The sequence below is a fragment of the Rhipicephalus sanguineus genome, chromosome 2, assembly GCF_013339695.2.
Source record: "Rhipicephalus sanguineus isolate Rsan-2018 chromosome 2, BIME_Rsan_1.4, whole genome shotgun sequence".
Classification (NCBI taxonomy): domain Eukaryota; kingdom Metazoa; phylum Arthropoda; class Arachnida; order Ixodida; family Ixodidae; genus Rhipicephalus; species Rhipicephalus sanguineus.
Genome location: NC_051177.1, coordinates 1,104,189 through 1,131,048, shown reverse-complemented (window position 1 = coordinate 1,131,048; position 26,860 = coordinate 1,104,189). Strand labels below are relative to the sequence as shown.

The window sequence follows — 26,860 nt, the reverse complement described above, 5'->3', positions numbered from 1 at the left end:
TGCGGCAAAGCTGCCTTTCAAGCTCCGCTACGGTCGCAAATGTATTAACTCAAGAAAACGCTGGTTCCAATATGGAGATGAAAGATGTGGCAGAGTTGGGGGCTCTTAATGCTGTTTTGGACCTGAAATTTGGGCAGGAAGTCCGAAAAATCGGATGCCGAAGCTTTTTAGCATCCCAAATTTCAGATGTTCTTATATATCGACGTCTACGAGGCAGATATGGAACTCCGGACTTGAAGGGAGCACACCCTTGTCCGCCACATCAGTTGGGCTTCCACAGAAGTTGAAAGAGGAGGAGAGGCTGAGGAAATGGCATCTCTGCCTATCACGTGTAAAGTGTTGTCGGCAACACTTTGGTTGCACCAAATCATGTACATAAATACAATTCGGCCTCTATACTGCCTCATTCTCGATAAGACAACTATGAAATACCACTCCGCCAGTGCTTCATAAACCTAGCGAAAAGAAACACTTTCATGTTGCTATCTCATAACAATATGCTTAGGAATCCTCTGTAACATTTTTTTCTGCAATTTCGCTTCGAAGTATTCGAAAAATGTTTGAGAAATATTCGAAAATTATTCGAAATTATTCGATTCGATTCGCACTCAATCTTTATTATTCGAATTCGCTTCGCACTCAAAATTTTGCTATTCGCACAGCTCTAATATATATATATATATATATATATATATATATATATATATATATATATATAAATATAGCGAGAGAGAGAGAGAGCTATGCACAGCGAAAATCGGCATCCTTTCATTGTACACAGTGCCTGTCGCCGAGTGGAGCCGAACCCTTGCTAGTTTCATGTGTCGCGTCACCAACAAAGCTGACGCCGTCACTGCCGGGTCGGTCGCGTGCTCTACCGTATGACAGCTTTTCCCGAGGAGTATTCCTACCCGCTCCGCTCGTGACCGCGTTTAGGGATACGGCAAAGATTTCGTTGGGTACACGCAGCAATGGTGAGCTGCTTTCGTTTCTGCAAGCAACACGCAATCTGTGTCTCCGGTCAAGAGGAAGCAGCCAACGGCATGTTTGGGTCCGTCGCGTATAAAATGCGTGCAATATATTGACAGTAGTAGCAAAAGCACTATGCCACACACACTACGGAGCAGATATAAAGAAGTGATCGCGTTAGCGTTAGGGTTGCCGGCGACAACTCGCACTGGCCTGCTCGTTAGTACCTGCCATCAAACCTTCGCGCCAACAAAGCGGTGACCGCACTCGCGTCAAAGTCAAAATGATTAGTAGACCAATGTCCAGATTTCCCAAAAAGCCTTTTTCGGCACACTGTGGTGTCGGCCTCCTGCGAGTTGAAGGGAGCCAGTACCTTGACGGACTCGTTCGGCTAAGGCGGTCAAGGTTTTCGTGTGTAGTACTTCTCTAACTTTACTCGTCAGTACATTTAAAAAGACTTTGCTGTATATACAGTCTGCGAATTCGTGTACGTGAGCACTGCTAGTTGAACAAAGGTAGCGTTGAACCGGACTCCAGCTAACTATAAAGACATTCCTGCTAAGATTTGCAGCACCTGTCAAACGGCCCGTTTGCCAGTCAACTTTCTTTACGCGGTGCTTCCACATTAAATGGCCGCTGACCTTTGCTCATGTTGAATGACTTTGTAGAGCAGCGTTTCAGCCAGCAGTAAAAACTCCATTTAGACCCATTGGCCCACCAGCAAACCCGCCACAACTGTTTAACGTCATGTTTGAGTCAAGCACCACTGGATCGGATTGGATTGGATGAAGGTGCCTCTTCCTACATGAGGTCGCCAATGCGGTCTTCGTTGCGCGCTAAAACCAGGCTAAACCTACCGCAACCGAAAAAATTTTGCGGTTACCTGGGGCGTTTTGGCGCAGCGTCGCGCAGTTTCGACAAATATCGCGGTTTCGGCGCAGCTTGGCGCAGAAAAACGAAATTGTATCAAAATGGTGCAATTGGCGCAGCTGTTGCATCCCTGGTTGCAATTTCGCTGTCATGTTGGACAGCAGAAACTTCAGCTCGATATTTTTCAGCTCGCAGGGGAGCACGCACGCAAAAGAGGAATGTGGTGGTATGCGACAACTCACGGAAATGAACTCCGCTAACAAAGAGCTCGTGATCAGTCGCAATGGCGGCGATGGCTACCCCGGGAACCCGGGCTACCTGCGACGGCAGCAGCGATGCACGAAAGGCGCGAGCTGTGGTTGGCTGAGCAAATACGAAAGGAGCGGGCTGTGGTTGGCTGATCAAAACTCACAAAACAGCAACAAAAAAAAGAAAGAAAAGGCGAAAGGAGGAGGCCACCGGTTCCTTCGTTCCTGCTCTCCGAGCCGACGGTAACGTGGAAAGCGTAGGAGAAAGAGAGAGAAAAAAAAGAAAAAAAAAAGCCGTTCCACAAGTTGGAGAACGCGCCCAGCAGGAGTACAGTCCAAGCTCTCTCACCCTCACGTTTTTCGAGCATTTCGGGTGTCGGCTGAGGCGTGGTTTCGTGAAGGTCGCAGGGCTCAGTGAGTGTCGAAGCGCGTTCCAGCTCGCGCGGCGTTCGATATATCCGATGGCGGGCAAAAATACCGTTCGATATAGACGTGTGAATTTCTATACTTTTACAAAGGATTTTCAAGGGGATAATTTACGAGTTCGATATAGCCAAAAATTCGATATATGTGGGTTCGATATATCCATGTTCGACTGTAGATTACCTTAGTTCATCTGGTCACATAACCTAGAGATGCTCCGGTTGCTTTTCCTGGTGTCTTGTCGCGGTTTCCTGGGGTTTTTGCTATATTATTTCTTTGTGTCTCTCAGTTCCCTGTTCACAATACGGGTGTGCTCCAGCATTCAATAACACACAGATTTTAGCTAGGCATCGCCAGGATAGCAAGCACATCATCACTGTAGTGCAGCTATTGCTAAAGGCAATTGCATCAGCAGACCTTTAATCGTTCTTACTGACAAAGAAATAGATTACCTTAGTTCATCTGGTCACATAACCTAGAGATGCTCCGGTTGCTTTTCCTGGTGTCTTTTCGCGGTTTCCTGGGGTTTTTGCTATATTATCTCTTTGTGTCTCTCGGTTCCCTTTCCACTTCTGCCGTCATGCGCAATATGAATGAGTGGTGATGCTGTGTGCTACCTTGTTCTCGTTTTCCATGTTCGTGTGAATAAATTTCAGTTGAAAGTCAGCGCTAGTCCCCGTCACCATAGAATACCAGCTAGCCCGGTCATAGACCTTGCTTCCCAGAAGCCTTTTCATTACATTTGTGGGGAAGCTGTTTTGCAGACCCTGTGCTGGTGTCGTCGTCCTTCACCATCCATGGCTTTTGCTAATACTCACGTGATCTACCGCGGAAACGAGGAGTGACTGAAGTTAATAAATAAAAGAAAATAACCTTCCTAGACGAGGAGGCCTTCACGGCACCGAATACAAGTGTCACAGCCACTGAGTTATACAACCACGCTCGCACAACTTACGAGAAGCAAGTGAGGGTTTGTCGCGAGTCGGCGCTCCTGTATATCTTACTCCGTCACGCGTGCAGCACGATGCACTACGAGAGTAGCGGCCGTGGTTAGACACTACCAGCACGGCTACCAAAGCAGTCAAGCGCACCCATGAATGAGCACATCGTCGTGCAGGAATCACATGGCCTAATCTGAAGAACGAGAAAACAACTAACAAGCCACAAAGAAATCCTTTGTGAAAATTATGCTGAAACTTTAGGAGCAAAGTGTAATGCCTGATGAAATGCTTTTCACGGCACAAAGGTGGCTGAAATTTTCTTTTCAGAATTTACGAAAACTTCCCCGCAAGTTGTTTGAGCCAGCGAAATGTCCTTACCTGTGAGGACACAGCTGACAGGAAAGATGTGCTCGACACAGAGTTGGAGTCGGCATCAGCATCCTGCTCCTTGGCATGGCGTCGCCGATCGAGACTGGAGCTGGCCGAAGACGAGCCTCGCACACAAAATGAGCGCCGTCTCCGGTCTTTATCCCCGTCATCTTGTAAGCGCCCCACAGCCGCCATGCCATCTTCATCGGCCGAGAAGAATGCCTCCGACGAGTGGGTGGAGTCTGTGGACACGGCACGCCGCACAGCCGAGCCATTGCTACGCCTACGATCGGTTGTGTCATCTGCTACCTCTCGAGAACGGCCGTCAGGCCTGCAAATCATGCCACCGCAATTGGTCTGTCTCTTTTTATGACCTTTCAGAATGTTTTGCATGGAACTTTTTTTTTTTTCAAGCTAGTTCTGCACTTGTATATGTACTGTATGACACAATCACCATAAGGACACAACAGCAATGGTTTTCTAAACAATGAAAATTCACAGCGTACATGTAAAATTAAAGTGAGCTGCAAGTCGTCATAACTCATCGAACCTTTAGTATAAACGCGCCCGATCTCACGTCGGTGATGATGTACTGGGCAAAATTCATGGAAGATTCACGGTTCACCGATGAACCTCCGCAGCTTCGCCCACTCATCATCATTCACTCCGTGGATATGCTGAGATTTTTTTCTTCTAGCCACCGTTTGACAAGACTGACATCGTGGCAAAAGCCAGGGATAACACAGAATGGGACATTTTCGACGCATTCTTTACACGGTAGAGCAGTGACAAGTGAGTTAGCACACCATCGATATCACTGGCTGACAGGGAGCCGGCCTTCTTTGATCATAGTCACAATCAGGGATTCAAGTGTTAGCATACACCTTAGCAAGAACCTAGGGTTGACTGTTTTAAAACTGCATGTGAGTCGCATGCTATGGGGTTTTATGCACCGTACTTTTTTATATCGTTTAAATATGTCAGCCGAAGTGAGATGCAGTTTTCTTTGCAAGTGCCATTCTCGTGTATCGAGGGACATGTCAGGGTAAGCATGCATCAATGTTCTTTGTGAAGGTGAGGCAACTGTAACCTGCCCTGATCTAAGCTTCCTGGCAATCATGCAGTCTGCATTCTTTCCTGTGATGTCCTTTTTACTGCCCCTAATGATGGCTGTGTTGTGCAGTACCCTTACAAGCTCAGCCTTTATTAATATCCTATGGAAAGAGCCACAATATGTTGCTTTGTGACAAGTAACCCTACAAGTAATGTCCCTATGCCGATGTTTTGCTTGGCTTTGTTGTCTGTAGGCTTCCCTGTGCCTTTTAAAGCACTGCATCTCAAAATATGGACACAGCATTTGACGTTCAACTTCTCAGAGCAGATTACCATATGGGAAATAAAAAAGACATACCCATCACATGCTGAAGCAGAGCGGGCAAAGCTAACAGCAGCTGACTGACGATGTGCTGGGCTGCTGTGCTGGCGGAACTCTTCTCCTCCCTGCCCGGCATCACCCTGACCAATGAAAACAAACAAGAACAGGTCAAGCACGCTCGGGGCTGGCTCATTATCGCACTCTCCATGCAACAACAACTGCTCCACTTATTTTGCTCCGTCTCGTTCACTACACTTGGCACAGTCGTCAAAAACGAAGCCTTAAAAGAGAAGCTTGCGCATCTTGTTCGTTGCAGACCCGCCACCCAAGAAACGCTGTCCCCGCTTCCACGACTGTGGCATCCACATAACTGGCACTGTCCACGCGTCCATGTCCGTGGATTCTGCTGCATCGTCCGCAAATGCTGGCCCTGGCTCTCTGTGTGCCTATTGCAACCCGCGCAACAACTAGACCACTATGCGTCGTTGCACTGCGGACTCTGGCCTTACCATCTACCACGTTTTTGGAAGTACCGGAGTTCCAGGACAACGCTATCTTGTGGATTGAGAATATCAATTCCCTTGGCTCTCGCCGTGCCTGGCCCGATGATCAAAAATGGCCGGTCGCCATCGACCACCTCTGTGGTGGTGCCGAAGCATAGCATAAATACGAAGGTATCGGGCAACAGTCCCGGTTGAAATAGAGTGCCACGCTCGTCGCTTTTCGGCCGGATGGCACCTGCACGTTCAACCAGATGCATACCGAGGACGGAGCTCGGGAGGGAAACCTCCTCGAGGCTGCAACTGCAGATTGCAGCTCATCGACAGGCAGCTTGGCAGCCAGCCCTCACCCGGACTCTGCTTGTTCCTACAGCCATTCCAGAGGGAGGACCTTCCGCCGAGTTTCAATGACCAGATCAAGCTATACACTTCGGCGTGCTGTCACTCCCATGCTCACCGTGGTGGCCTAGTGGTTATGGTGCGTGACTGCTGACCTGAAGGTTGCGGGATGAAATTCCAGGCCGCATATTCGATGGAGGCGAAAATGCTAGAGGCCTGTGTACTTAGATATAGGTGCACGTTAAAGAACCCCAGGTGGCCGAAATTTCCGGAGCCCTCCACTACAGCATCCCTCATATTCATATCTTTGTTTTAGTACGTAAAACTCCAGCAATTATTATTATCACCCCCTGTAATGTCGTTTCCACCTAATGGTGCCCGCGTGTCAAAGTTTGCCTAGTTAACTTTGTTGCCGCCAAGCTAGCGTTGGTGTTCTAGCGGCCATCGTCGTCTGCATCGGCTGACTATTAATTATGGCGCGCACAGGCGCATGTGCATGCGCACGCTCCTCGTTCCTCGTGCTGCGGGCTGCGAGAAAAAAAAAACGAAAAATAAAGAATAGTCTTCTTCTGCTCCTGCCATCGGTCTGAACGGTTCCCTGGTTTTTACGCTCGCCGCCACACGCATTGTTATAGTGGACCCAACCTCAGTCCCTATAGTGTTGTGCATGCATGGTGGTGCTTCACCTGGCATGGTGGTGCTTCACACGGGTGCATGAGAAAGGGCACTCCTTTGGGGCTTGGCACGGCCGTGGCCGGTCAACTTTTGTGGGAGGTCTGTGGGTATGATACCGCGGCTCTTTCCCATGTTTCTCCCATGACGAGTTGAACGTCGGCGATGCCGCACTCACAATACATTTTATGGCGTTCTATTGGGTCATTTGTCATGTTAGTGCACTTATTTCTGTGATTTGGCATGTAAAAGCTGTTAATAAATGTCCCCGTGTTCATAACACTACAGTGCGTACTGCGTCCATTTGTTCTGAGAGCGGCTCCTCAGATGACACGACACTAACAAACACAGTCACATCTAATGTTACAGGTCCACGTCGACGGAGTTGGCAAGCTTACAGCTCTGGTGCACATTAGAGCACCGCGCACAGTGCTGCATTGACACCAGCACAGCCACCCTTGTCCTCACGCACCCCGGCATGGCCTTGATTGTTGTGTATTGCCTGTCGGTGCGCTCGACCTGAATCTTATGGGGGTGCTATCACCACCTGTAAAGTCATTTTCACCTCATGGCACAGATCGCCAATACAACTCGCGCCTCTCTAGTTAACGTGAAGAAAGATTCCACTGTCGTGTGCGAAGACGTACGTGGGCCAAACTGGGCAATGTGTCAACGACCGAGCACAGGAGTTATCCTTAAAGAATAAACGTAATGTGCACTTACCAGCACATCGTGTAGCCTGCAGATGTGAGCCTCTGCTTCGTGAGATCAAGATAATAGGCAGGAGTAGTGACATGTTTTTGCAAGATTTATTGGAGACTCTCCACATTAAAAACAGAGGCACGAGCTGTGTTAGTGATACACTCAAACCTCGATATAACGAACACGGATACGACGAATTATCGATTATAAAGAAGTGAATGAAGAATAGCCTTGTCATACCTACACTGTTACAATTAAACGTTTATAACGAATTTTCGGATATAACAAAGTAATTTTCGTGACAGGTGGGACTTTGTTATAACGAGGCTTGAGTGCATTTGTTATTGTCTTTTCAAAAATGAGATGCAGCCCTTTGATATGTCAGTGTGATTGCATTTTGCAGATACTGACACACACGTGTGAATTGTATTCTCCTGGCTTCACCTTTCAAATAAGCATCCTACTTGTTTCTCAAGTCTTTGTTTCCTAGTTTGTGCTAATATGCAACCATCTGATGTCAACCAACTGGCCCAGCAACCCTCCTCCAGACCAGAGGCAATAGCGCTACAGCTGACGGTGAATGACCGGATGTCATACTCGCAGTGTGGCACAGTGAAATGATGAAGGGCAAAGAGGAGAACGACAAACAGTTCCAGCAATGTCTCGTTCAATAATAATGCATCCACAGGGGCTATGGCAGCTATACTGATACGCCAGGACATATATGTGCACAAACCTGTCACTGTTTATTGCTCACAATGCTCGTCACACACGTGAAAGGGCGAGAGGCAGTAAAACAGACAAGAAGGTGAACTGCACAAATTTCAAAAAGACATGTGGGTTGATGTAATGGGTTTCCCAGCTTTTAATTTTTCTAATTTTATTTTTATTTTTTTATTTTTTAGCATAACGTAAGCTTATGATTTCTCGTCCTTTGTTGACTTATGGTGATCCAAAACCTCAGCATCGCTAAACATAGGGCACTACTAAATGCCCTGAAAACTGCAGCATTTCACTCACGCATCTGTGCTCTCTTACTCTGATGTCTAAACATCGTCCTGTCTGCCCTACATATGATTTTGCACACATGAGCAGAATTTTGTACACCACATTGACTACACAATCCAAATACCTATTTGAATGCCTTATTCTGCAACTGAATGAAGGAAGAGAATTTTTTAGGGATCCCGTTTCCTTGTTTGACACGACGTTAATGAAAACCAGCACGAAATGAAGCCAAGGAAAGTATAGGGGATGTTTGAAGTGCATTGTAGCAATTGTGATATAGATGTGAAGAGAGTAAAGTGGACGAAAAGATAACTTGCCACCGGCAGGGACTGAACCCGTGGCCTTCGGATTACACATGCTCTTACCAATCGAGCTACGGCGCCAGTCGTCCACTTTATGGGGTATTTATGTGCATGCAAACCTGGGAGTGTTAGTGAGCGCCACTCGTAGCCATGACAGCGAGTGTGGAACACTCTTTTTCTTTTGCCAGCTGGTGTCACATATCACGTGATCTTTCCTTTTTTATTGGTCAGCTGTCTGCTCGTTAAAAAAACATGGCTGATCCCTCTGTCGTAGGAATCGGTATAACACGAAAGTGAAACGTCTTGACAGACGTAGTTGAGCGTTTGTTGTGCATTCTTTCGCCCCAAGCACGAAGGAATGAATGCTACAGCATCAAATTGTAATGTTACGCAAAGAACGGCAAGCTGCTTGAAACTTGCGATGCGCTGCTCAAGCAGAAAGGACGCGCGGAACGAACATACACAGGGTGAGCGCGAACTGTCACAGTTGTAACTCTGTGTGAGCAGCGCGCTCCTTTCGCAAAAGCGGCCGCTGCAGTGAGCGAGGTGACCTTCGTGCTCTCAACGGAAACTTGCAGGCAGAGCGCATGACGTACAAACCACCCAGATCACGAGATAAGCGCCCGCACGAGCGACCACGCCCTGTCAAGGCGCGCGCTAATCCGCGTGGGGAATGACTTTTAAAGCGCGCTCTTCGAGCACTTCGCGCCATCGCGCTAGTGATAACGAAAACATGCTGTAAAGCCGATCTCTGAGTACCGCCACTGGTAAATGGTGTACATAAATAGCTCGCCGTTAGCATAGCAGAGAACATGCCGTCCGTGGCGGAGTCGTTTTGCGCTGCGCGCTGGCGATCGAGAGGTCGTAAGTTCGACTCCCGGTGACGGAACTTTTTCTTATAGTTTTTTCTTTGCCATATGTTAGTCATTATATTTTACAACGTCATATCCGTGACGGAAATGCGTCAGTGGAGCCATGGTGGACCCCGGCATAAAACACTTTCGTGTTAAAAAAAAAAGGATCACGTGCTATTGTGTCTGGTGTTTCTTGCTGGTTTTTATCTGTTTTGTCCTGGAATCATCCTTTCGCCTTGTACTGGATCTCCTTGGCCCTTTTTCCGCATCAACACTGGGAAACAGATAGATAGTGGTGGCTATTGATCAGTCCTCACAGACTTGCTACTCACTGACGACAAGTCATTCAGCTCTGTTCTCTGTCTGTGCAGACATGGGACTGCCATTTACAATGACAGTCCTTTTTCAGTAGGTCATCGAAGAACCTGCTTAGCTTCTCTGTGCCCTGCAGGTCAGCCACGCAGATGGTGGAGTGGTACCACAAAGCAGCAGAATGCAAGCGACAAGAAGCCAGATGCAAGCCAACCCTCCTCTGCTATGGCTGAAGACAAGCAGGATTCTGAGCCTGCCGCATCAGCTTCCCATGCAGCCATAGCACAACTTCAGACCTGTTAAACAGACAAAAACTTAAAGAACGCTTCGCCTTCTAGAGTAGAACGCGATAGCGTAATCGGGCCACACCTTCTCACTTGCTCGCCTAGCTTTGGTTCTCAATGCATGCCTCAACCATGCCGTAAGGAAACCAACGACTGTGCACATAAAATTGGCCTGTTTCAAAGTACCCTAGAATGCCTACTGCAAGTACAGTTGTTAGGTGCCATAATTATTCCTTTTGCAAATCAGCGATGCGTCCATAAGGCAACCTACGCAGCTGTACACTTTGCTGCTGATGACGATTAAATATGTCTGAGCACTCTTCAATGGGTGGGCCTTTTTGCACAATTCACATGTTCCGATGCCTGGCGCGATTCTACGCTTCTGCCATGCAATATTACATGCATTCAGGAGATTCCTTCCACTACAAAACATTCATACAGTGTTTTTTTTCCGAAGCAGTTTCAAGAAACAGTGTGGCTCTGTGGTAGGACACCTGCTTGTCAGGCAGACAGCCTGGGTTCGATTCTCACTCAAACGCAGATTTTTATTATTTATCTTATTTGCATCTTTCTCGATTTTTCGGTCACGGACAAGATAATTTTTCGCACATAAGCAACAATGCCGTCACCGATGCCGACACAGGAATTTCTGCGAAACGACCTATCGCGTTAATATGGATGCCATACAGCAGCATCAGCAACATTCTTGACATGGCAAGAAGCAGTTCTACAAACAATGCCTTGACACTGGAGCCTTCTGCACAAAACCTCAGTGATGCTGGTCTTAAGGCCCTATGACCCGTTCCGCATCTGCAAGCATGGTGGCAGAACACACTGAGGCATCCCTCCTCAGCGGTGCAGTGTGTGCACGTTGTGCTGTGTGAGGGAGTTGTAAGGCGCAGGAATTTCAAGTTGGGCCTAATAAATCTGACAATACGTACAATGCCAAAACTAGCCATCTCCAGACACTCCATGGTATTGAAGCACAGATCCACTGCTCTTTGAAAGACATACCGCAGGCGATCCGTCTTCCTCCGAGTCAAAGAAGAAGCAACCACCGAGACAGCCACAGCGACCTCCAGCACGGTTGTCTCCCCAGAGGAACCACAGCCGGTGCGTTGTCTTGTCATGAGTTCGAAGGAAACCCTGCTGGCTGCTAGGAGGTCCCTGTGCCCAGTTGTCCATCAGCAGGGGTCCAAACTCCAGCTTGCCAGTCTGAAACCATCGCAATGTGTGCACAGCCTTTGATACCTTCTCAGACTATGCTATCTGGCTTATGTGTGGGAGGATTTTACATTTTGAATGGAATCAACACAAAAAAAAAACATCAAACAAATGTACTATTTCACGTCAACTCAAATACAGCATCAATGTGCGTGCTCCCTACACACTCCCCAGCAATCCATTCATCCAGTGGACACTAGAGCACTGCACAGGCCCGGGCCGGCCCGAAAGCCCGGGCCCGGCCGGGCCGGGCCGTCCGAAGCGTTTTCCGGCGGGCCCGGGCTGGGCTTGGACTTGAAAGTGCGGGCCGGACTCGGACCCGCTCATTAAAAGGCGCAAGTCAGGCCTTCGAGCACACGCGAATGTTATGCATTCCATGGTCTAAGGTATACTGTGCCAAGCTGAAGTGACACGTGTGTATATATATATATATATATATATATATATATATATATATATATATATATATATATATACTATATTAACAGCACTAACAATGGGCCAGGTCACGGTTGTTCCCATGGGAGGCATAAAGATTTCGGTCTTTATTCGAGGTTGACACATACGATATATTTCATTTATATTCCTTGGTATTACGTGCCAAAACCACGATATGATTATGAGGCACGCCGTAGTGGCACCGGATCAATTTCGACCACCTCGAGTTTTCTAACGTGCACCTAAAGATAAGTATATACACTGGTAATCTTGCATTTCGCCCCCACCAAATTGCGGCCGCCGTGGCCGCGGGAATCGCACCCGCGTCCTAGGACTTAACAGCGAAACAGCTTAACCGCTGAGCTACCACCATGGGCAAAGCAACATTTCGATGCATGTACACACCGGATTTTCCGTTCGATCGCCCGCTACAAAGCGCACGACATCATTAATAATCATCATCAACACCTAATATCCTCTAGCGGGCCCGGGTCGGGCCTGGTCATGAACAAGCGCGCCCTGAATTAGTTTAGTAATGAACGCCCGGGCTTGGAACGATGGGCCCGGGCCGGGCTCGGTACGTTCAAGTACGCCCGGGCCCGGGCCGGGCCCGGGCTGGGTTCGGTCATGTACACCCGGGCCCGGGTCGGGCCCGCGCTTGGAACCACGGGCCCGGGCTGGGCTCGGGCTTCATAAAGCTAGAGTTACTGTATATGCTACCTTTAGGTAGCAGAGTTACGTATCTGTTTTCCAGAGCCGCTAGCAACCATGCATTGCGGAGAAGCTGATGCTCGGGCCAATTTTTGTATTTCTCGATGCCGCCGCTGCAGCTCACTCAATTAACACTAGTCATCGACAGCCAATGTTTATCGCCGGCCTTCGACACGCCAGACATGTTTATCGGCGACGCGGTAGGCATGTCGCCTGCAAAAATGGAGTGCGACTTCACCGCATAGCTGTGGTTGCTAGCCAGACCTATGCGCTACTCTGCTACCTAAAGGTAGCATATACAGTGACTCTACATAAAGCGGGCCCGGGCCGGGCCTGGGCCGTAAAATCCGGCCCGTGCAGTGCTCTAGTGGACACCCGCATGTCCACGCTTGCCCTTAGAAACAATGCCCCCTTTGTTTTTCACTTGGTTATTTCATTAAAGGAGCACTGACATCAAATTTTGAAGTCTAGATGTGCCATTCATTCGATTGCTCGGTATGCATAGGTCTTCTTGGCCAAATTTGAATGGCGTCCGTCGCGTGGAAGTAATTTTATTTCGAGGGCAAACAGCGTACAAAACTCAACGGAAGATTGATCACGCTGCGACATCAACACTAGTGCTACGTGTAAGGTGTGATACATTCCGCAAATACCATCCTGAGTGACGATACGCTAGTAACAGTGACGTCGCCGATCTGAGTGTATTTAATGTGGTGCCGACGCCAGGCGACGCTCTCAGACCCAGCCAGTGGCTCTCCTTGCTGTCCCAATCCGTGCCTGCGATTCATCGTGTCGTATCGACTGATTTGACGTGTGATCCTCAGCGCGAGTGCGATAAATCAGAGAGACTACGTGCCAGCATGTCGGGGAACCGCTGCGTAATGCTGACCTGCTCGTCGAGGCGCGGAAAAAGTGGAAAGTGCGTGGCGTTTCATTACACACGCCAACACGACCACAAGCTATCAAAGTGGAGCAGCCTATAGATAAATATCATCGCTAACAAGTAACACGTATGTAGCATTATTAGTGAATGTTAGTTGGTCCGTGGACTTCCTTGTGCTAGCGTAATACTGGGTTACTGCAGCTGTAACCGTGAGAGGCCGGATAGGTGGGGCCATCTGGCGGCGCAAGGAAGAACATGGCAAGCACAGAATTGTTATTGTAGAAACCTAGCGTATTCTATTTCTCCGCTGGTGTGCATTCGCTATGCCGATATTCCGTAGACGCCTTTGCGTATACCGGAATGCCGCGCACGCTAAAATTCTCTGATACACCAGCGAGTATGGCCCAAGCGTGCGTCCCCGGGCACCTCCTCGTTGCTGCTTGGGACGGCGTCCATTTCTGAATCGCTGTTTTGCAAAGGGTCGAAGTGAAAATGATTCGCGACGTCGCGTATCGCGGTGATTCTAAGTTCCAGAATGTCGTCTTCAACACAAGTCGATACTTTTGACGGCGACGACGGTGACGCTGGTGACAAGGCATGACTGAACGTGTGCGCCTAGCAGACGAAATGTTAGCTGAGCAGCTGATCCTCACGTCACTCCTTTCTGTGGACAAGTGGTAAAGTTGACCGCGAGGGAGTGCTGCCAGCACTAAAAAATGGCGGGCTTGCAGGCCGTTTTGAATCGTGCTAGATACCGGTGATATAAATCAATGAAAAGATAGTTATTCGTCCCTCAGTTGCATTTTCGGTCGCCAATCGTTACTAGGGGGTAGATAACTACTCGTGAATGCAAAAATCTTGACATGTGTAAATTTGGTGTCAGTGCTCCTTTAAAGCGATGCTAAAGTGAAACATTAAATCAGTTTAGACTGATGAGTCATTCTCTCAGAACTCTGTTGTCACTAACGTTGCTATCAAAGGTTAATTACGAGAAGAGCAAACGAGTGACAGTCTCATTTTTGAATTCTGCGCTAACACATTAACGCATGAACGTCACTGTGATGTGACGAATTCAAAGTATGTGTAATGTGGCCACAGCGATTCAACGAAATTTTCTAAAAGCTCATATGTTAGGGTCCTTTAGAATGCAACGTAAACAACCTAAAAACGATTAGATGGGCACTAGCAGGCGCCATGAAAATTTATATGTCATGGTGAGCTGATGCGAGAACATTACGGCGTTTTCGCCACTTGTATTTTATTTTTCCGCTTTTTCTCGCCAACCGAGTGTTGTGTAGCGGTAAGAGTGGTGCTTTCAATTCGTGGAATCGCGGTTTACCCATACAAGAAAAATAGTTTTTCTCACTAGTGTCTCTTTAAGGCATGCGTCATGGAGGTCACACATAGAACTTTGTAACACAACACTGATTGTTGGAGTTGGATCTAGCAGCGTCTGACAATGCCACAGATCTCAGGAGTGCTTGCAGCAGATGGAGTTCAGAGACGCAGGAGACGGCAGTGGCACGGCAAACCACTTTATCTCAAACACTGCAAACCAACTAAACACTCAAAAATTCACACGACCAAAACAATACATGCAAATAACGCTAATCAAGAGATTGCTTTGGCCAAACTTAGAGTCAACTGCAACAGCAGCCCGGCCAAAGTGGCTTCACAGTCGCATCTGTAATGGAGCGTCCTTACTGTTTCTACAGTCGGCACGGCGTCCAAGTCGATCCTTGTCATCTGCATGACGTCGTGCTCACCGTCGACGCTCTCGATGAGGCCACGTGGTAGCCATCGCTCAGAAGCAACGGGACGAGCCACTTGTTTCCCATTTGTCGTCGCCGAGGTTGAGTTTGCGGCTTAAGCGACGACCTGGGGACTGTCCAAGCCATTCTGCCAATGAAGGAGGAGTGTTGCACGTGCTCCACTGTGACAAGGACGCTGCGACTCCGTGGCCGCCTCAGCCGGTCTTTGCCGAGATCAACGTCCATGCCACGAACTATTGCTGCTGCACCTCCATATCTAGCACCCGCTACTCTCGTCAGCCCCCGTGAAACGCTTGCTTCTTCAACCTTCTTCCAACAGTGCCTTACAGACAATGCCTGTTCTCCCTCCTTGAGTTCTTCACCACAGCTTGGGTCACGTGCCACAAGACCTCCCCCAACCAATCGTGTACGCGGATGTGCCAGAAGTGCACACCATCAAGAAATTTTCTGCTTTCATATTTAGTGGACTCTGCACTGGTCCACTAAAAGGTATGGCACATACATCAGTATTTGCCACCCTCGTGTTCCCTTAATTTTTATTGGACCAGTGGTCAGTAGTGGGGTCTTGCCAATATGAATGACACATACGACGGTGTTTGCCACCAATTTGTTCCCTTCATCCTTCTTAGTGCACCAGTGATGACTAGTGGGGTTCGCCCTATATGTATGGCACACACATTGGTGTTTGCCACCCGTGTGTTCCCTTCATTTTTAGTGGACCAGTGGTGAGTAGTGGGGTCTGCCCAATACGTATGGCACATACGTCTGTCTTTGTCACCTGTGTGTTCCCTACTTCATTTTTAGTGGACGAGTCGTGAGTAGTGGGGTCTGCCGAATATGTGTTGTTGTTGTTAAGTCGGGTTTTTTGGCGCAAAAGCAACTCAGGCTATGATGCGCCAGCCACAAGGTTTTGAGAGATGACTCTTAACAGTGATCTTGAGCTAGATGTTCATGATGACATTACAGCGAGTGTGGCACATACGTCAGTGTTTGTCACCTGTGTGTTCCCTTCTACATTTTTAATGCACCAGTGGTGAGTGCCCAATATCTATGGCACAGGCATTGGCGATTGTCACCTGTGTGTTATCTTCATCATTTTAGTGCACCAGTATTGAGTAGTGGGGTCTGCTCAATATGTGTGGCACATACATCAGCGTTTTGTTCCCTTCTTCATATTTACTGGACCAATATGGTTTGCCCAATGTGTGGCACCTACGTCACTGTTTGTCACCTGTGTGTTCCCTTCCTCATTTTTAGTGGAGAAATGGTGAGTATTGGGGTCTGTCCAATATGTATGGCACATACGTCAGTGTTTGTCACCTGTGTGTTCCCTTATTCATTTTTATTGGACCAGTGGTGAGTGCCATATATGTATGGCACAGGCATTGGCGATTGTCACCTGTGTGTTCCCTTCTACATTTTAGTGGACCAGTGGTGAGTAGTGGGGTTTGCCCAATATGGGTGGCACATACATCACTGTTTGTCACCTGTGTGTTCCCTTCTTAATTTTTAGTGGACCAGTGATGAGTAGTGGGGTCCGCCCAATATGTGTGGCACATACGTCAGTGTTTGTCACCTGTGTGTTCCGTTATATTTAGTGGATCAGTGGGGTTTTCCCAATATGTGTGGCACATACGTCACTGTTTGTCACCTGTGTGTTCCTTTCTTGATTTTTAGTGGACCAATGATGAGTAGTGGGGTCTGCCCAATATGTGTGGCACATACGTCAGCGTTTGTCACCTTTGTGTTCCCTTCTTCATATTTAGTGGACCAGTGGGGTTTGCCCAATATGTGTGGCACATACGTCACTGTTTGTCATCTGCATGTTCCCCTCTTCCTTTTTAGTGGACCAGTGGTGTGTAGAGGGGTCTGCACAATATGTGTGGCACATACGTAAGTGCTTGTCACCTGTGTGTTCCCTTCTTCATTTTAAATGCACCAGTGGTGAGTGCCCAATATGTATGGCACAGGCATTGGCAATTGTCACCTGTGTGTTATCTTCTTCATTTTAGTGGACCAGTGGCGAGTAGTGGGGTCTGCGCAATGTGTGGCACATACGTCAGTGTTTGTCACCTGTGTGTTCCCTTCTTCATTTTTAATGCACCAGTGGTGAGTTCCCAATATGTATGGCACAGGCATTGGCGATTGTCACCTGTGTGTTATCTTCTTCATTTTAGTGGACCAGTGGTGAGTAGTGGGGTCTGCGCAATATGTGTGGCACATACGTTGTGGGGATCCGAGGCGCGCCCGAAGCCATTGCGCGGGCATTTCGCCGTTCTGCGAATCCTTTCCCTCTCCCGTTCTCCCGCGACGGCAAGTGGCCACCGAGCAGCAACCCTCGATGAGTTCCGCGCGGCCTTCCTGCGCGAATTCTTACCCGCTGACTACGAGAGTAGGATGCGGCGCGAGCTCGAGCTCCGCACGCAAGCTCCTGATGAGTCGCTTCAGGAGTACGTAAGCGCGATGGAAGACCTTTTCTCTATCGCTGAGCCCAGAGCCTCGAACGAGGAGCGCGTCGAACGGGTGATCAGGCAGGCACATCCGACCTTTTCGGCGTACCTGCGCGGCAGTCGCTTTCGAGATTTAGAGGAATTAGCCGCCGAGGCAAAGCGCATTCAAGGCGACATTCTCGCCGCGCGCGCCTATCGCCCGCCACCGCCAGCCAGCGTGGCCCTTGGACCGCGCTGCGCGTGGGGAGGGGCCATGACCCTTCCCCAACGGCAACAGCCCGCCGGAGCTGCCTTTGCGGCTACCGCTAGAAGCGGGCACAGTTGGGAGCTGAGCGATCGCGCGTTAGATCCCTACACGTACGGGAGGCGCGCAGCCTGTGCTGCACCGCAACTCGACGCGCGCGAACAGGGACGCAGTCCGCCCCAACGCATCGCTGAGGGTGACGCTCGTCATAACAGATCCTTTGATCAACAGGCGAACCGACCCCTGCCGCTAGAGGCTGCTCCTCCTCGGGAGAGGGGCCGCGACGGCGCATCTTCCCTTTCCCGGGACGGAATGCGCTGCTTCTGCAAGGTTGACTGTCACATGGGGAGATCGAAGGAGACGCACGCGTTTCGCTCATCTTCCAGGGCTCAGTGTCCCTGTGATTCTCGGTCGGGACTTTCTCCTAAAAACCGGTATCGTTGTGGACATCGCGAATGGCAGCTATCGCGACGGACCTTTTTCCCAGCTGAAGCCGTTCATCAGCCCACCGGCGTATACTGTTGCCTGTGCAGCAGAGGTGTCGGAACCGTGTCGCGTGCAGAGTTCGGGGGCAGGCCCCTGCGCTATGCGCTCGTCGGCTCAAAATCCCCATCGGGATCGAGCAGCATGACACGCAGAGGCTCCGCATCCTTTGACTGCCTGTGCGACTCATTTGGATGATACACAGAAGGCTCGTTTGTCGGCACTGTTACGCGAGTACGACGAGCTCTTCACCGATCAGCCGGGCTGTACTGAGTTGGTGAGCCACGCGATCGAAACTGGCGACGCGCTTCCTTTGAAGTGTAACCCCAGGCCCGTCAGCCTGGCCAAGAGGCAGGTTATTGACGGCTTGCTGGACGATATGCTTTCAGCTGGCATTGTTCGCCGTTCGTCCAGCGCCTGGGCGTCTCCAATTGTGTTGGTGCCCAAGAAAGACTGCAGTCATCGCCTGTGCGTAGACTACCGCCGTCTGAACGGAGTGACTCGTAAGGATGCCTATCCGCTCCCCACGATTAGCTCAATCGTAGGAAACCTCGGCACTGCGCGGTACTTCACCACGTTAGATGCCTCCAAAGGTTACCTACAGGTCCGGATGGATGAGCGTGACCGGTGCAAGACCGCGTTCACCTCCCACAGAGGGTTGTTTGAGTTCACTCGTATGCCCTTTGGTCTTTGTAATGCTCCTGCGACTTTTCAGAGACTCATGGACCGCGTCCTCGGGGAAGCAAAGTGGTCATACTGCATGTGCTACCTCGACGACATCGTGATTTATTCACGAACCTTCGAAGAGCACTTGGCCCATGTTGCCGATGTGCTCGGGAGGGTGAGGGCTGCCGGGATGACGTTAAATCCCGCGAAAGCCCAGTTAGCGCAGACTCGAGTTCAGTTACTTGGGTTTACGCTGGGCGAAGGCTCCATTGAGCCAGACCGGGAGAAACTTCGAGCAATCCTCGATTTCCCCGTGCCCAAGGACGTACGCGGCCTGCGCCGCTTTCTTGGAATGGCCAAGTTTTACCGGTCGTTCATTCCGTCCTGTGCCCAAGTGCAGGCGCCCTTGACCAAGCTCTTGGGTAAGTCTGCGGTGTGGCGATGGGGACCTGAGCAGCAAGAGGCGTTTTGCCATCTGTCTAGCGCCATTGCGGAGACAGCGCAGCTCAAGCTCCCCGACCTGACCAGACCGTTTGTTGTCCAGACTGACGCGAGTGATCTGGGATTAGGAGCAGTTCTCCTACAGGAATACGATGGCGTGTTGCAGCCGCTGGCCTTTGCCAGCCGCTCGCTGATACCCGCGGAGAAGAATTATTCCGTGACTGAGAGGGAGTGTCTCGCCATCGTGTTTGCACTGCGGAAGTTTGATGTCTACCTGGATGGGACGAAGTTTGTGGTGCAAACAGATCACAGTGCGCTAAGCTGGCTGATGCGGCTCAGTGAGCCTGCGGGCAGGCTGGCGCGCTGGGCTCTCCTAATACAGCATTATGACTTTTCAGTGCAGTATCGGAAGGGGAGCACTAACGTGGTAGCTGACGCGCTATCTCGTGCCCCAGTGTCTACCGGGAGCCTGGATTCTGGTGCGACAACCGCTAGCGGTGCCTTTGCGCAAGCAAGCGTCGGGGGCGAAACGGCGGCCGAGCCGCCGAGCGGAGCGAAGGGTGAGTGCGCCGACGAGCGAACCCTTTCCGCGAGCCAGGCAAGCAGCGCGCCGCGAAGTGGGCGAGAGGGTGAGCAACATGAAAGCGAACCCATGACGCCGACGCAAGCGGCAGCGATGGCTGCAGTCCTGAGTGGTAACGATACCAGGCTCCCCTTTGGGAGAATGAGAATCGCTTTCAGCAGGCAAGAGCTACTGAAGGCCCAGCAAGATGATCCGTTTTGTCGCGAGTTGAGCGACGGTCTCAGGGAGACGGAGCGCCAACCAGCGTGTGTCGCTGGGTCCCCCGCGGATGCATACTTGCTGGACCATGACAGGCTCCTGCTGAAATACATAGCCACCGATGAGGAGTCCGTGGACCCGTTTAAGGTGGTTATGCCCAAAAGTCTGAGAGCCGCACTGTTGCGATCCTCTCACGACGAACCCATGGCCGGTCACCTGAGTGGCTCCAAAGTTTTTGCAAAACTGAGCAAGACTGTGACCTGGCTTGGCATGAAGCGTGACATTTTCTGCTATTGCCGTTCCTGCCATGTCTGTCAAGCGGTGAAATCAAGGGGTGGCAAGCCGCCCGGCCTGATGAAACCGATTGTCAGTGAGCGTCCGTGGCAAGTAGCCACCTGCGATCTAATGGGGCCGTTCCCCAGAAGCAAGCAGGGGTTCATACATCTGATGGTAGTCGTGGATCATTTTTCGAAGTGGGTGGAGTTGTTTCCGCTTCGGAAGGTGACAGCGCGAGCGGTGCTTGAGAGGCTGCAGGAAGTGTTTTGTCGGTTCGGCTTTCCGGAAAGACTGATTACTGACAACGCGTCGTATTTCACCGCTCGGGTGTTTGGTGATACGTGCCGTTCCCTAGGAATTAATCACTGCACCACTTCGCCCTACCATCCCCAGTCCAATTTGACGGAGCGAACCAATCGTACGCTCAAACCCATGTTGGCGGCCTTTGCCGAAAGTCAAAAGGACTGGGCAGACCATGTGAGTGAGCTCGCGTTTGCAATCCGAACCTCAGAGAGTCGCTCTACTGGTTGCTCTCCCGCTTTCCTCAACTTCGGAAAGGAGTTGGCAAATCCGGTGACCAGTGTCATGCAATGCCAGCTCGGAGACGAGGAAGCACCAGCAGACTGTTCTGCTTACGCATCAAAGCTTCGGGACAGGCTTTGTCGAGCTCTCAGTAGAGCAAGGCAGAGTTTGGCATCGGCCAGGGCTGCGCAGAAGGCCCAGTATGACCGGAAACATCGCCATCTTTCATTTAAGGTAGGTGATCTTGTCCTGAAGCGCAACCACGCTCTTAGCGACGCGAGCAAGGGGTTCTCAGCCTCACTCGCTCCTAAGTGGCTTGGTCCGTACCGAGTGGAGAAAGCTTGGACTCCGCTCGCGTACTTGCTGAAAGATCCCCTTTCGGGAAAACTCAGCCGTGCCCACATCGCAGACCTGAAAGCCTTTGCGTCGAGGTCTGACGAGCTCCCGCCAGCGCCCAGTGGCACTGCGCGCAAGCAACGGGGCACACCCGGGACGGCGGACCGCATTTGAACCACGCACCGGTATAATCTGAGGAAGCGGTCACCTTAGTGATTCCGCGCCGGACGGCGGACTTATTTCCGCAACCGAAGGCCCTCACCTTACTGTCTAACCTCAGTAGGCTAGCTTCTTTACAGCCAGTGCTCGCAAAGAAGTCGGCCCCGCCCAGTTTGCTGCTATTTTTGTTTGTTTGAGTGTTCATTTTATACTTGATGTGTTTCTCGTATTTTTTTTCGCATATGGAGTGTCATTTTGTTTTGTTTACTTTTTCGCCGTTTTTTTTTTCTTTGGCCTGCAGAAGGGGTCGTGAATACTGGTGCTTATGCGGGGGGAGAGGTACGAGGACGCTTCGCGCCTTCCATCGCGTGGCGCGTTGGGAGAAGCCCGTCTTCGGAGCTGTGTGTGCGTCTGTGTGTACGTGCGTGGTGGATCTGTGCGTGCCCTGGAAGTGTGCGGCGTGGGGACGACACCATAGAAAACCACCTTCACCCTATCGCCGTGGACCCTGGAGGTGTTCGGGGACCCGCTGACGTCAGGCGGACCGCCCGGCTGTGTCCTCGTCTCGGCCGTCGCCGAGAAGCCTAGCTGCCGTCTGCCTCACGGCTGCTGCGCGAGGCTAGCTGACATGGTAGCTGCGCCCGGCTCTGTCAACGCCGGGACGCTTTACAACCAATTTGGTTTGGCGTCAGGATTACAGCAGACCTCGCTGTCCCAGCGAGGTCCTTGGTCATCCAGCCTGGAATTCGGGACCTCCGAACCACCACCGAAGCGGCGTTCGTCGGACTCGCGGGTCTGTCGTCGACTAGATCGACGAGACGAAGGTGAGCCCGTTCCGGGCATGCGGACATCAAACAGGCCTCTTGCCTCGCACTCTGGCCAACAACATTACGCGCCGCCTCCCCTCCGCGTCGTGGACGCTCTCCCGTGTGAGCATCACGAACACTCGTCTTAATTTCTTTTACCCCCTTCCGTAGCGCCATATGTATAATATAGTGTATTTCAAGCGTATTGTGTTATTATTTTTTTTCTTGTTTATTTGTAGAGTAATTAGCAGCAGTTGTGGGCCTGGGCTGAGGTTAGCTGTTGCTCATTGCATAACGCCTTTGCATGCATGGGCGACGGCCGGCTGCCTTTGCAGACCGGTATAGGGTGATTTAAGGAGAGGAGGATGTGGGGATCCGAGGCGCGCCCGAAGCCATTGCGCGGGCATTTCGCCGTTCTGCGAATCCTTTCCCTCTCCCGTTCTCCCGCGACGGCAAGTGGCGCCATCTTACGCTACGCGCCGGCTCTCGTGGTGGCGCTGCCCGCGGTCTTGGAGCCGCGAAATTCGGCGACTGACGCGCGGGCAGGCCGGGACGAACTCTCTCTCTCTCCGGACGCCGCTGGGTAAGCACGCGTTTCCTTCTGGCCCGACGTCCCCTTTGGGAATCGCCGGGCTGTAGCCTGCCTGGGTGCCTCGGCACCCTTCCAGGCGTTTACCTCAGTGTTAGCTCCGGTTCGTACGTGAAGCCAAAGAGCGGTGCCTAGTGCTCGTGCGCGGTCGTACCACGCCGAGCCGCACTTGCCGGAGGCCCACGCGTACGGAGATTGCCCTAAGTCTCGCGACCAGGCCCAGTGGTCATCGCGAGAGTGCGCAGCATAGCCGCGAGGGACCTTTTCCCAAGCGGCGTGTCAAAGCTCGCCATTGCGAGCTGCGACGTGCTTCGCGGAACCCCTTTGTGTATTGCGTCCGCCTGCGGGGGCCCTTTGCTCCCCGTGCCCCGGGAACGGACGCTGTACTGTGTGTGTGTTGGGGTGCCGCCGAAGGCAAATAAAGTGTTTATGTGTGTATGTTAGCTCGAACACTGTGTTTATGCCGCGCGGCGCTCAACGCCTTTCCTAGCTGAGCGCGCGCGGAGCGGTGCGCTAAACATACAGCAGGCGACGGTAGACGCGGCCCTGTGGCTCGCTAAGCCTGAACCCGCGGTAGTCTTCGGCTCCGGTGAGCATCGAGGCTACCACAATGTCAGTGTTTGTCACCTGTGTGTTCCCTTCATTTTTAATGCACCAGTGGTGAGTGCCCAATATGTATGGCACAGGCATTGGCGATTATCACCTGTGTGTTTTCTTCATTTTAGTGGACCAGTGATGAGTAGTGGGGTCTGCGCAATATGTGTGGCACATACGTCAGTGTTTGTCACCTGTGTGTTCCCTTCTTCATTTTAAATGCACCAGTGGTGAGTGCCTAATATATATGGCATTGGCGATTGTCACCTGTGTGTTATCTTCTTCATTTTAGTGGACCAGTGGTGAGCAGTGAGGTCTGCCCAATATGTGTGGCACATACGTTGGTGTTTGTCACCTGTGTGTTCCTTATTTGACCAATGGTGAGTAGTGGGGTCCACGGGGGAACATTTAGTGAGGGGGGGGGATACATTTTGTTTTGTTTTACAAAGAGCGATCAATGCAAATGCAAAGTGAGGAAAAAAAAAAAGAAGTAAACAATATGCTTGTATACACGAAAAGTCCTGGCTGCGCAAATTAAAACAACCAAACGAGACGGCAAAAAATAACATTATACAATTCGAACCATCGTACATAAGTATATAATACAACTGATGTCATATTTTTCAATGAATGCCACAAAGTAATGGGGATAAAGCGTTACACAATGTTAAAGGCGATTTATCCGGATTAAGAATCAGCAACTATACTCGCGGACAACTTTTCTTGGCATTGAAGCGAAGGTAAAAGTCGCGCCTTTTACCCGTACGTTAGACGCTAAGCAGCGTTTGCGTCGAAGTGCAACGCTAGCCATCACACTCCACGGCGTTACGAGACGCGCGCCAAACCAGACTACTTCGCGTAGCAGTACATGTGCAGACGCTCCGCCCCCGTAGTCCCTTCAGTGCCAAGAAAAGTTGTCGGCGAGTATAGCCGCAGTACATAGATAAGACATACACTTCTAGGGCTCAAGAGGCAGTTTTTCAAGCAGCCTCCTAAAGATCTCGGTCTCTTTGACGTTAGCTATATTCTCAGGAAGATTGTTCCACAGTACAATGGCACGTGGTAACGCAGATAAATTAAAGGCGTTAGTGTGACCGTATAGACGCTGAAAACTGAGGTTATGCTGCAAACGACGGGAACATCGATGAGGTTTGAGAAGTGGCAAAGAAGAAGGATGCTTGCTGTTGATGATTCTGTGCGACAGACAGAGAAGTGAAATGTTTCTGCGGGAGGCGAGGGAGGAAAGAGAGAGCGACTGCTTGATTTTTGTTACGCTGGAATGCCTGTTGTAGTCACTGACTATAAAGCGAGCAGCGCGGTTTTGAACCGATTCCAGGCTTCGGGATAGATATGCTTGTTCAGGTGACCATATAGAAGACGCGTATTCGAGTTTAGGACGCACAAGTGTTTGATAAGCGAGCTTGCGCGTGCAAGGAGGGGCATCGCGAAGATTGCGTTTTAGGTAACCAAGTGTACGAGACGCGTCAGCTGTAATCTTGTTGATATGACTGGACCAGGAAAGGTTCGATGTCAGATGGATGCCTAGATACTTATAAGATGACGTTGGTCTTAGAGGGCTACCATCAAGGAAATACTGAAATGTTGAGAGTGATCGCTTTCGAGTGAAGGTCATTTGATTACACTTATCTACGTTTAATGTCATTAGCCAATCTGAGCACCATGTGGTTACACGATCAAGATCTTGCTGTAAAGCTATATGATCAGATGGTGAAGTGATTTTGCGGTAGATTATGCAGTCGTCCGCAAAAAGGTGAATGGATGACGTAATTTCAGAGGGAAGATCATTTATGAAAATTAAAAATAACAAAGGCCCGATTACACTCCCCTGTGGGACGCCAGATGTCACCTCCGAGAGAGAGGAAGACATGTTATTAATTACAGTACACTGTTTGCGAAAACACAGGAAGTTTCTAATCCAAGAGACTGTATGGGAATCTAAGTTTAAAGATGACACTTTAGCTATTAATCGACAATGCGCTACACGATCAAATGCCTTAGAAAAGTCGATGAATATGCTGTCTGTGGGTAAATTTTCATCCATATTGTTAAATATCTCATGCGAGAATTCAATAAGCTGTGTGTCGCAGGAAAGTCCCTTGCGAAAGCCGTGCTGATTTTTAAAAAAGTACTGGTTTTGCTCTAAGTGTGATGCAACATGTGAAGAAATAATGTGCTCAAGTAGCTTACATGGTATGCTCGTTAGGGATATGGGACGATAATTACTGGGCAGGCATTTGTCCCCAGATTTGAAGACCGGGATGACCTTTGCAATTTTCCAATCACATGGAACCTCGCCAGTTTGTAACGATTGCTGAAAGATATGACCGAGAATTGTGCTGGACGGGACAACAGTCGGCTTTAAAATTTTTTAGTTTATGCCGTCGACACCCGAGCATGTTGATGTCTTGAGATTTGTTATTAAGGATGAGATACCTTCAGGTTTAACGTCTATAGGATCCATAAAACGATACTCAAATGTAGGTGGCATAGGCATGTTAGTGTAGTTTTCTTTCGTAAAGACTGAAGTGAAGTAATTATTAAACACGACTGGACAAATTTCAGGAGCGACCGCAACACCAGCACTATTTAAAATCATAATGCGGGTGTTAGAGCGCATGGGAGCGATTAATTTCCAGAATTTCTTGGGGTCGTTTTTTAGAGTGACTGGAGGTCATGCGAAAAGAACTTGTGTTTCGCTTGACGCACTGCATGACAGTAAACCTTTTCAGAAACACGATGCTTAGCCCACGCCACCGAAGATTGCAATAACTTTGCCTTTCTGAAAAGACGCTTCTTTTTATTTCGAAGGGTGTGAAGTGTACGAGTATACCAAGGTTTAGATATGTTTACGCGAATAGTCAAACGAGGAATATATTGATGCACCAGGCTCAACAATTTTTCTTTATAAAGGCACCAATTTTCATTGACTGAGCGGTTGAAGAAAGAGGTCATAAATGAGCGAGAGAAGTCTTCTAAGCTCTGATTTATGGATTGATAATCACCTCTTTTATAATCAAGTATGGTCCTTGGAGAAACATGACGCTTGGATGTAGGTAAACTAATAGATAACTGAATGAGGCGGTGATCACTGAGACAATCTAGATATAAGGTCGACGTAACCTTTTCAGGAGCTGATGATAGAAGCAGGTCAAGGATGTTGTGATGGCGCGTGGGTTGATCAATTAATTGAACAAAAGAGAAATCAAGAGTTAGATCAAGGAATTCTCTGGAACTGCGTGAGTGGGAAGTTAGATTGGACCAGTCAATTTCAGGGTAGTTGAAATCCCCCAAGAGGA

At 49.9% G+C, this 26,860-nt stretch overlaps 1 protein-coding gene across 2 annotated transcripts in view; it reads right to left on the bottom strand.

The window, feature by feature from the left end:
- Positions 1-26,860, bottom strand: part of LOC119382338 (transmembrane protein KIAA1109 homolog) — a 961,129-nt gene that overhangs the window by 816,937 nt on the left and 117,332 nt on the right. For both annotated transcript variants that reach the window (XM_049412180.1, XM_049412181.1), the window contains exons 8-10: positions 11,183-11,383; positions 5,232-5,335; positions 3,830-4,151 (exon numbers count right to left, since the gene is read on the bottom strand). In XM_049412180.1, coding sequence (XP_049268137.1) covers positions 3,830-4,151; positions 5,232-5,335; positions 11,183-11,383 — 627 coding nt within the window. The remainder of the gene's footprint in view (positions 1-3,829; positions 4,152-5,231; positions 5,336-11,182; positions 11,384-26,860) is intronic.